This window comes from Aotus nancymaae, unplaced genomic scaffold, assembly GCF_030222135.1.
Source record: "Aotus nancymaae isolate 86718 unplaced genomic scaffold, 86718_ANA_hifiasm-v0.15.2.pri h1tg000007l, whole genome shotgun sequence".
Classification (NCBI taxonomy): Eukaryota; Metazoa; Chordata; class Mammalia; order Primates; family Aotidae; genus Aotus; species Aotus nancymaae.
In genome coordinates, this window is record NW_026988418.1 from 3632333 (window position 1) to 3642258 (window position 9926).

At 40.4% G+C, this 9926-nt stretch overlaps 1 protein-coding gene across 3 annotated transcripts in view; it reads left to right on the plus strand.

The window, feature by feature from the left end:
• The window catches only part of RLF (RLF zinc finger), a 79564-nt gene extending 74443 nt beyond the window's left edge, over nt 1-5121 (plus strand). For all 3 annotated transcript variants that reach the window (XM_012439117.2, XM_012439119.2, XM_012439118.3), the window contains one exon: nt 1-5121. In XM_012439117.2, coding sequence (XP_012294540.1) covers nt 1-4653 — 4653 coding nt within the window. In that variant the 3' untranslated portion in view covers nt 4654-5121.
• Nucleotides 5122-9926: the final 4805 nt, after the last annotated feature.

Genomic DNA, 9926 nt, shown 5'->3' on the forward strand with positions numbered 1-9926 from the left:
GCACAAGACGCTGGTCTTGGGGTGTCAATTTTACTGTGTGTCAGAGCTCTTCAACTCAGATCAAGTGAAGATGAGGAAATGAAGGCATCGGTTTGTAAAACAATTGCCTGTCTTTTACCAGAAGATTTAGAAGTTAGACGAGCCTGTCAGCTTACAGAATTCTTAATTGAACCCAGTTTGGATGGATTTAATATGTTAGAAGAACTATATTTGCAACCAGATCAAAAATTTGATGAAGAAAATGCACCTGTTCCAAATTCTCTTCGATGTGAGCTCTTACTAGCTTTAAAAGCCCACTGGCCTTTTGATCCTGAGTTTTGGGACTGGAAAACTTTAAAACGACACTGCCACCAACTCCTAGGACAAGAAGCCTCAGATTCTGATGATGATTTAAGTGGCTATGAAATGTCCATTAATGACACAGATGTTTTAGAGTCATTTCTCAGTGACTATGATGAGGGTAAAGAAGATAAACAATATAGAAGAAGAGATATGACAGATCAGCATAAGGAGAAAAGAGACAAAAAACCCATTGGTTCTTCTGAAAGATACCAGAGGTGGCTTCAGTATAAGTTTTTCTGTTTGTTATGTAAGCGGGAATGTATAGAGGCTAGGATTCTTCATCATTCTAAGATGCATATGGAAGATGGAATTTACACCTGTCCAGTTTGTATTAAAAAATTTAAGAGAAAAGAAATGTTTGTTCCTCATGTGATGGAACATGTTAAAATGCCACCAAGCAGAAGGGACCGCTCTAAAAAGAAATTACTGTTGAAAGGCTCTCAAAAGGGTATTTGTCCCAAGAGCCCCTCTGCAATCTCAGAGCAAAATCATTCACTGAATGAACAAGCCAAAGGAGAGTCTCATGAATATGTCACATTCAGCAAATTAGAAGATTGCCACCTGCAAGACAGAGATTTGTATCCATGTCCTGGTACAGACTGTTCCCGTGTGTTTAAGCAATTTAAATACTTAAGTGTGCATCTTAAAGCTGAACACCAAAATAATGATGAAAATGCCAAGCACTATTTGGATATGAAAAATAGAAGAGAGAAGTGTACTTACTGTCGACGACATTTTATGTCTGCTTTTCACCTTCGAGAGCACGAGCAAGTGCATTGTGGGCCTCAACCTTATATGTGTGTATCTATAGATTGCTATGCTAGGTTTGGATCAGTAAATGAACTACTTAACCATAAACAAAAGCATGACGATCTGCGTTATAAATGTGAATTAAATGGCTGTAATATTGTTTTCAGTGACTTGGGACAGCTTTACCACCATGAAGCACAACACTTTAGGGATGCATCTTACACCTGCAACTTTCTTGGCTGTAAAAAGTTCTATTATTCCAAAATTGAATACCAGAATCACCTCTCAATGCATAATGTCGAAAATTCAAATGGTGGAGACATAAAGAAATCAGTGAAACTTGAGGAGTCTGCAACAGGGGAAAAGCAAGATTGTATTAATCAGCCCCATCTACTTGACCAAACTGATAAATCACATTTACCTGAAGATCTTTTCTGTGCAGAATCAGCTCATTCTCAAATAGATACAGAAACTGCAGAAAACCTGAAAGAAAACAGTGACAGTAATTCTAGTGATCAGTTAAGTCATAGCTCTTCAGCTTCAATGAATGAAGAGCTAATTGACACACTAGATCACTCTGAAACCATGCAGGATATATTGTTATCTAATGAGAAAGTCTTTGGGCCCTCCAGTTTAAAAGAAAAATGTTCCAATATGGCAGTTTGTTTTGACGGGACTAAGTTTACCTGTGGTTTTGATGGCTGTGGTTCCACATACAAAAATGCAAGAGGGATGCAGAAACATCTACGGAAGGTTCATCCATACCATTTAAAGCCCAAAAAGATAAAGACGAAAGATCTCTTTCCCTCTTTGGGTAATGAACATACTCAGACAACTGAAAAGTTGGATGCAGAACCTAAACCCAGCTCGGATACAAACAGTGACTCCCCAGATGAAGGTCTAGATCACAATATTCACATTAAATGTAAACGAGAACATCAAGGTTATTCCTCAGAATCCTCCATTTGTGCTTCTAAAAGGCCATGTACAGAGGATACCATGTTGGAACTTCTGTTACGCTTGAAACATTTAAGCTTGAAAAACTCAATAACACATGGATCTTTCTCAGGGTCATTGCAGGGGTACCCGTCCAGTGGTGCTAAGTCTCTTCAATCAGTTTCATCTATCTCAGACCTGAATTTTCAGAATCAAGATGAAAATATGCCAAGTCAGTACCTTGCACAGTTGGCGGCTAAGCCGTTTTTCTGTGAGCTTCAAGGATGCAAATACGAATTTGTGACCAGAGAGGCTCTGTTAATGCATTATCTTAAAAAGCATAATTATTCAAAAGAAAAAGTCCTGCAGTTAACTATGTTCCAACATCGGTATTCCCCATTTCAATGTCATATTTGCCAAAGGTCATTTACAAGAAAAACACACCTTAGGATTCATTATAAAAATAAACATCAAATTGGCAGTGACAGAGCAACTCACAAACTATTAGATAATGAAAAGTGTGATCATGAAGGCCCATGTTCAGTAGATAGGTTGAAAGGTGATTGTTCTGCAGAACTTGGAGGTGATCCCAACAGTAACTCCGAGAAACCACACTGTCATTCTAAAAAGGATGAATGCAGTTCAGAAACAGATTTGGAATCATCTTGTGAAGAAACAGAAAGTAAAACATCTGACATTTCGTCACCAATAGGCAGCCATAGAGAAGAACAAGAAGGAAGAGAAGGCAGAGGTAGCAGGCGAACTGTTGCTAAAGGAAATCTGTGTTATATTTTGAATAAATACCACAAACCATTCCATTGTATCCATAAAACTTGCAACTCCTCATTCACCAATCTAAAAGGCTTAATTCGCCATTACAGAACTGTACATCAGTACAACAAAGAACAGTTATGTTTAGAGAAAGACAAAGCAAGAACCAAAAGGGAACTTGTCAAATGTAAAAAGATATTTGCTTGCAAATATAAGGAATGTAATAAACGCTTCCTGTGTTCCAAAGCTCTTGCTAAGCACTGTAGTGACTCTCATAACCTAGACCACATCGAAGAGCCTAAAGTACTTTCCGAAGCTGAATCTGCAGCAAGGTTTTCTTGTAATCAGCCTCAATGCCCTGCTGTTTTTTATACATTCAACAAGTTGAAGCACCACTTGATGGAACAGCATAATATTGAAGGGGAAATACATTCAGATTATGAAATTCATTGTGATCTTAATGGCTGTGGCCAGATTTTCACCCATCGCAGTAATTACTCACAACATGTATATTATCGACATAAAGACTATTATGATGATTTGTTTAGAAGCCAGAAAGTAGCAAATGAAAGACTACTAAGGAGTGAAAAGGTATGTCAAACAGCTCACACTCAGGGGCATGAACATCAGACTACCAGGAGATCATTTAATGCTAAAGCTAAAAAGTGTGGCTTAATCAAAGAAAAGAAAGCTCCAATAAGTTTTAAAACCAGAGCTGAGGCCCTCCATATGTGTGTGGAGCACTCTGAGCACACACAGTACCCCTGCATGGTTCAAGGATGCTTATCTGTGGTGAAGTTGGAGAGCAGCATTGTGAGGCATTACAAACGCACTCATCAGATGAGTAGTGCCTATTTAGAGCAACAGATGGAGAACCTTGTTGTTTGCGTTAAGTATGGTACCAAAATTAAGGAGGAACTCCCTTCTGAAGCAGATCCCTGTATAAAGAAAGAAGAAAATGGAAGCTGTGAAACAGAGTACACAAAACATAGCCATTCCACAGGCGACAGTAGTGCACCCCTCCAGAACACTGATTCCTGTCATTCAAGTGAAAGGGAGGGAGGTCAGAAAGGGTGCATAGAAAGCAGCTCAGTATTTGATGCAGATACTTTACTCTACAGGGGAACTTTGAAATGTAACCATAGTTCAGAAACCACTTCTCTGGAACAGTGTAATATAGTTCAGCCTCCTCCTCCTTGTAAAATAGAAAATTCCATACCTAATCCTAATGGGACTGAAAGTGGGACTTATTTCACAAGTTTCCAGCTGCCTTTACCAAGGATCAAAGAATCAGAAACTGGGCAGCATAGTTCAGGGCAAGAAAACACTGTAAAAAATCCAACCCACATCCCAAAAGAGAATTTTAGGAAACATTCACAGCCTCGGTCATTTGATTTGAAGACTTACAAACCTATGGGATTTGAATCTTCATTTCTGAAATTTATTCAGGAAAGTGAAGAGAAAGATGATGATTTTGATGATTGGGAGCCTTCAGAGCACTTAAGTAATTCTTCACAGCCCAGTAATGATTTAACAGGGAATGTTCTGGCAAATAATCTGGTGAGTGACAATGAACCTGAAGTTGACATACCTCATTCTTCTAGTGACTCTACAATTCATGAGAATCTGACTGCAGTCCCACCTTTAATAGTAGCTGAAACAACAACAGTTCCTTCATTGGAAAACTTGAGGGTCGTATTGGACAAAGCATTAACAGACTGTGGAGAGCTTGCCTTAAAACAGCTTCATTATCTTCGGCCAGTGGTTGTTCTTGAAAGATCTAAGTTTTCCACACCAATTTTAGACTTATTTCCAACAAAAAAGACAGATGAGCTTTGTGTAGGAAGTTCTTAAATAGCAGTTTTGTTTTAGTAACAGACTGGCTCCAACACTGCAACATGGGGACGATTGCCAACTCGAACAAAGGCTGAGAAGCAGCCACACCATTGTTTAGGTAGAATAGGCTGTGTATTTTACATGAATGTATAATATCTACATCAGCAGTATTGGCTGAGTCCATTAGCTCTCCAGTTGGTTTAATGATTGGGCTTTTTTGTTTATTAAAAAAAGAAATGGAACTGTACTCTTGTTTGGTGCTAATTAATACATCAAAATATACTGGGGCTTCCTTTTTCAAATTAAGTGTGCATGATTGTATATGGAACAAATACTAAGGACCCAGGGTGGGAGGGCTAGGGAAAGGGATATGGAGTTCTTACTTGACTTGAATGTGCACCTGAGGGTGCTTTGTGTAATATATTGTACACTACAGCATCTTATATTTTTTGAGTTGAGTTTCAATAAATTACAATTTTTCACCCATTTGTTGTTTACTCATAATGAGTTTTCATGCCACATGTAAACTGAAATTGCACTTGTTTTTTCTGGAATGTGCTACTTACATTTTACCCCTGTAATTTTTTTTTATTTCTTATTAACTAAACCATTCAGAACAAGGTGTTTTTGTTTGTTTGTTTTGAGACAGAGTTTTGCTCTTGTTGCAGAGGCTGGAATGCAATGGCGTGATCTCTGCTCACTGCAACCTCTGTCTCCCGGATTCAAGTGATTCTCCTGCCTCAGCCTCCCGAGTAGCTGGGATTACAGGCATGTGACACCACGCCTGGCTAATTCTTTGTATTTTTAGTAGAGACGGGTTTCACCATGTTAGCCAGGCTGGTCTCGAACTGCTGACTTCAGGTGTTCCACCCACCTCAGCCTCCCAAAGTGCTGGGACTATAGGCATGAGCCGCTGTGACCAGCCCAGAACAGGGTTCTTTTTGTCTTAAAATTTTTGGTTTTGTGGAAAGAAAATTCTGAGATTGAGTAGCTGTGGGAGTCAAGATAGCTCTCAGAGGATGTCCAGATGTTGGCCAAGTAGAAAGGAGAGGCATGCCAATCAAAGTGAAGGACATAGCAAATTCAGAGGGCACATTTCTAGGAAACTACAAATAATTTGATATGCTGGCAATAAAAGGGAAGCAAGAGAGTGACGTAGAGATAGGCAGGAACTAAATCATGAACACTAAGGAGTTCGGACTTGAGTCTGTAGGCATATATCACTTGAATTGTGGAGTGATTGCTTGATTTGAGGAGCTGAAATTGGAAACAGACTTGAAGTAATTGAGACAAGCTTGCTGAGTTTATGTACTGACAATTGCAGCAGAGGGCAGAGTAGATGAAATTGAGATACTTAAGGAGGCAGGACTGGGTGGGCTTGGAAAGTGAAGGAAAAGATTGGGTACTGATGCAACCAGTTGAGGTAGGTATATAGAGGAGAAATGAGTATTTGTGGAGAGAATGGAAAGCCAAGGTGAGTTTGATTTTTAGATTGGTTGAGATTCATTGGACCATAGGACGTCTGTGTCTAATGACAAGGATAGCAATAGATTCTTACAAATACAGCAGCTTTATTTGCTGTTCCTTGTGAAGTTTTCAGCCACTTTATTAGTAAGAAATGAAGTGATTCAGACAACTAACATCTCTTTCTTATCCTTGTGGTTAGGTTTTCAAGACCTTTTCCCTGGCCCTTAAACTTTGTTTTCTTGTATGTCAGCTCTTCAGGAATTTCATTCTGCCACCTCACCCCAAGTCTAAAGCACCGCTATAACCAAGTCATTTCTTGTCTCAGATCCCAGTAGGTAACAGAGGATTCTGAGAAATCTGAATGAGTAAGAATCTGTTGAGGCCAGGCACAATGGCTTATGCCTGTAATCCCAGCACTTTGGGAGGCTAAGGCAGGCAGATCATGAGGTCAGGAGTTTGAGACCAGCCTGACCAACATGGTGAAACCCTGTCTCTACCAAAAAACCAAAAATTAGCTGGGCATGGTGGCACACGCCTGTAATCCCAGCTACTCAGGAGGCTGAGGCAGGAGAATTGCTTGAACCCGGGAGGCAGAGGTTGCACTGAGCCGAGATCATGCCACTGCACTCCAGCCTGAGCAACATAGCAAGATTCCATCTCAAAAAGAAAAAAATCTGTTGAAACAAGTGGGAGAAACGAGCATCTTAGAGACTGAGACCACTACTGTTTCCTTGGAATCAAGCTAATTTCTTCAGCGGTTCAGTTTCCTTGCTTATGAAGGGAGAAGTTACAGGTGATCATCCATCAATCACACAGAACTTGTAGTCCCTTGAAGGACCAAGTGGGGCTGGGCCATTCGAAGTGGAACTAAACCAGATTTTAAGAACCCAATTAATTGTTTACTTCAGTCAGGCACAGTGGCCCACACCTGTAATACCAACACTTTGGGAGGCCAAAGTGAGTGGATCACCTGAGGTCAGGAGTTTTGAGACCAGCCTGACCAACATGGTGAAACCCTGCCTCTACTAAAAATACAAAAAATTAGCCAGGTATGGTCACAGATGCCTATAATCCCAGCTACCTGGGAAGCTCAGGCAGGAGAATTGCTTGAACCTGGGAGGCGGAAGTTGCAGTCCAGCCTGGGCGACAGTGCAAGACTCCATCTCAAAAAAAGAAAAGGCCAGGTGCAGTGGCTCATGCCTGTAATCCCAACACTTGGGGAGGCTGAGGTGGGTGCATCACCTGAGGTCAGGAGTTCAAGACTAGCTTGACCAACATGGGGAAACCCCCGTCTCTAATAAAAATACAAAACTAGTCCGGTGTGGTGTCACAGGCCTGTAGTCCCAGCTACTTGGGAGGCTGAGGCAGGAGAATGGCTTGAACCTGGGAGGCGGAGGTTGCGGTGAGCCAAGATTGCCATTGCACTCCAGCCTGGGCAACAAAAGCAAAACTTCATCTCAAAAAAAAGAAAAAGACTTTCATGTTTAAACTAGCATGAGTAACTATATGATAATAAAGGGCAAAGGGTTATTTTTGTAGCTTTTAGTAATCATTTTAACTTGATATCTGTGAAATTTGTCCCAACGCTGGCACTGACCTGAAAGCACTGACTTTGGTTTCAAAGCTTTTTCAATTCAAGAGTGCCCCCAAAATGGTGGGTAGAAACAAAGACATCCAGACATTTCTATTCTTGCCTCTTACCCAGAATTCTCTTGCTTCAGTGTTTTCCCCATTTTCATGAGCCCGTGTGAAAAAGGGTAAGGAACTGTGGAGAAGAAAGTTTTTTATTAGCCTTTCTTGGGGTATTCCATTCTCAATCTATCCTTTCTCAGTCCCAAATGGCCTACTGAGCTGAACTGCCTAAGACATAGCCATTCGCCAGATATTTTGGTACACACATTTAAAGAGATACAATTCCAGATGCTCTGGGGGACAAAAATACCAAAGTAAATTTGTCAGGGCCATCAAGGAGATTTAACAAGGTGAAGGGAGGGCTGGAGTATCTCAGAACATTGTTACTTAAAGTGTGGTAGTGGGCCAGCACTATGGGCATCACCTAGGAGATTGTTATTTATAAAAATACATCATTTCAGGCCCTACTCTAGACCTACTGGACCCAAATCTCCATGTTAGTAAGATCTCTAGGTGATTCTTAGGCATAGAAAAGTTCTAGAAGCACTGGCCTGGAAGTGGGAAGTACTGTAAGAATTCAGAGTAATTATGCTTTTTAGCATTTTACATAAAATTATCTTGTTGAATTTTCATAATCCCATTAAATAGGTGCTGTTATTATCCTTATTTGACAACTTCAAGATGAAGTGTCTTGCCTGGCTGGCACAAATAGAGATGGAACCCAGTTTCCAATCTCTTCTGACAAAGAATGTCAGAGAGGGACATTTAATATAAAAGAATAACAGATGGAAAATTGCAGGTGGTATTTGAAATACCAAAAATACCACAGTTCTGTAATCTCAGTGTTGTTTGTGAAAGTGAATAGTGGGAAATACAACTTGAAGTATAGATGAAAGCCAGGTTATACAACTCAAACTCCACAGTCATACACAGGGTGTTGATTTTTCATTCAAGTATAGAGATGGGAAATTTGTGCATATGTTTTTCTGTGAATAACATGTAACCTATGAAAAAGGCAAGTTTGTGTTTTCTATGACAGTGTATAAAAGAAAAAAGAAAAAGGAGTTTAAAAAGAAAAAAATTAAAAAAAGAAAAAGGCAAGTTTGGGCTGGGCGCTGTGGCTCACGCCTGTAATCCTAGCACTTCGGGAGGCCGAGGTGGGTGGATCACCTGAGGTCAGGAGTTCAAGACCAGCTTGGCCATCATGGTGAAACCCCATCTTAAAAAAAAAAAAAAAAAAAAAAAAAATTATAAAAAGGCAAGTTTTTCTTTCTGAAAGAAACTTTTATGTATTCATTTTTATTTGTTATTTTTTGAGATGAGGTCTCATTATGTTGCCCAGGCTGATCTTGAACTCCTGAGTCAAAGCAATCCTCCCACCTCAGCCTCCCAAAGTGCTGGAATTGCAGACATGAGCCACTGTACCAGGCTAAATACTTCTAAAAGTCAGAAAAGTTGCTCCTTCTCACCTTCTACCCCAAGGTAAACTGTGATATCTCCTGGCTTTATACTACTGATTTTATACCCTATTATGTAGAACTGGGTCTAGAAAGAGTGGCCTACCCTGCTCTGACCTGTTCTACTCCTGCAGGGGTGATTCTGTGACAGACTGCATTTGGAGGTTTGAATCACTCTGAGGAAGGGAACCAGGATAGGCAAGAGATTTAAAAATCTGTCAGCATGTATTTGGCAGGTTTAGCCTGTAAAAAAAAATAATAAGACCAGAGGCATAGGAAAGCTATCTAAATAGTTAAGAAGCCAAATATTTACTAAGCATATACCATCTGCTAGCCCCTGGGTGTTAAGTGTTGAACAGAACTTATTTCATGCATCATAGAGATTTAAGAATCCAATAGGGGTCTGGGCATGGTGACTCATGCCTGTAATCCCAGAACTTTGGGAGGCTGAGGCAGGTGGATTACCTGAGCTCAAGAGTTTGAGACATGACAGGCATCTCAGTTCACCATTTTTTTTTTCTTTTGAGACAGAGTCTTACTCTGTCACCCAGGCTGGAGTGCAGTGGTGCAATGGCATGATCTTGGCTCACTGCAATCTCAGCCTTCAGGTTTAAGCGATCCTCCCACCTCAGCCTCCTGAGTAGCTATGATTACAGGCATGTGCCACTACATCCAGCTAATTTTTTTGTACATTTAGTAGAGATGGGTTTTCACCATGTTGGCTAGGCTGGTCTT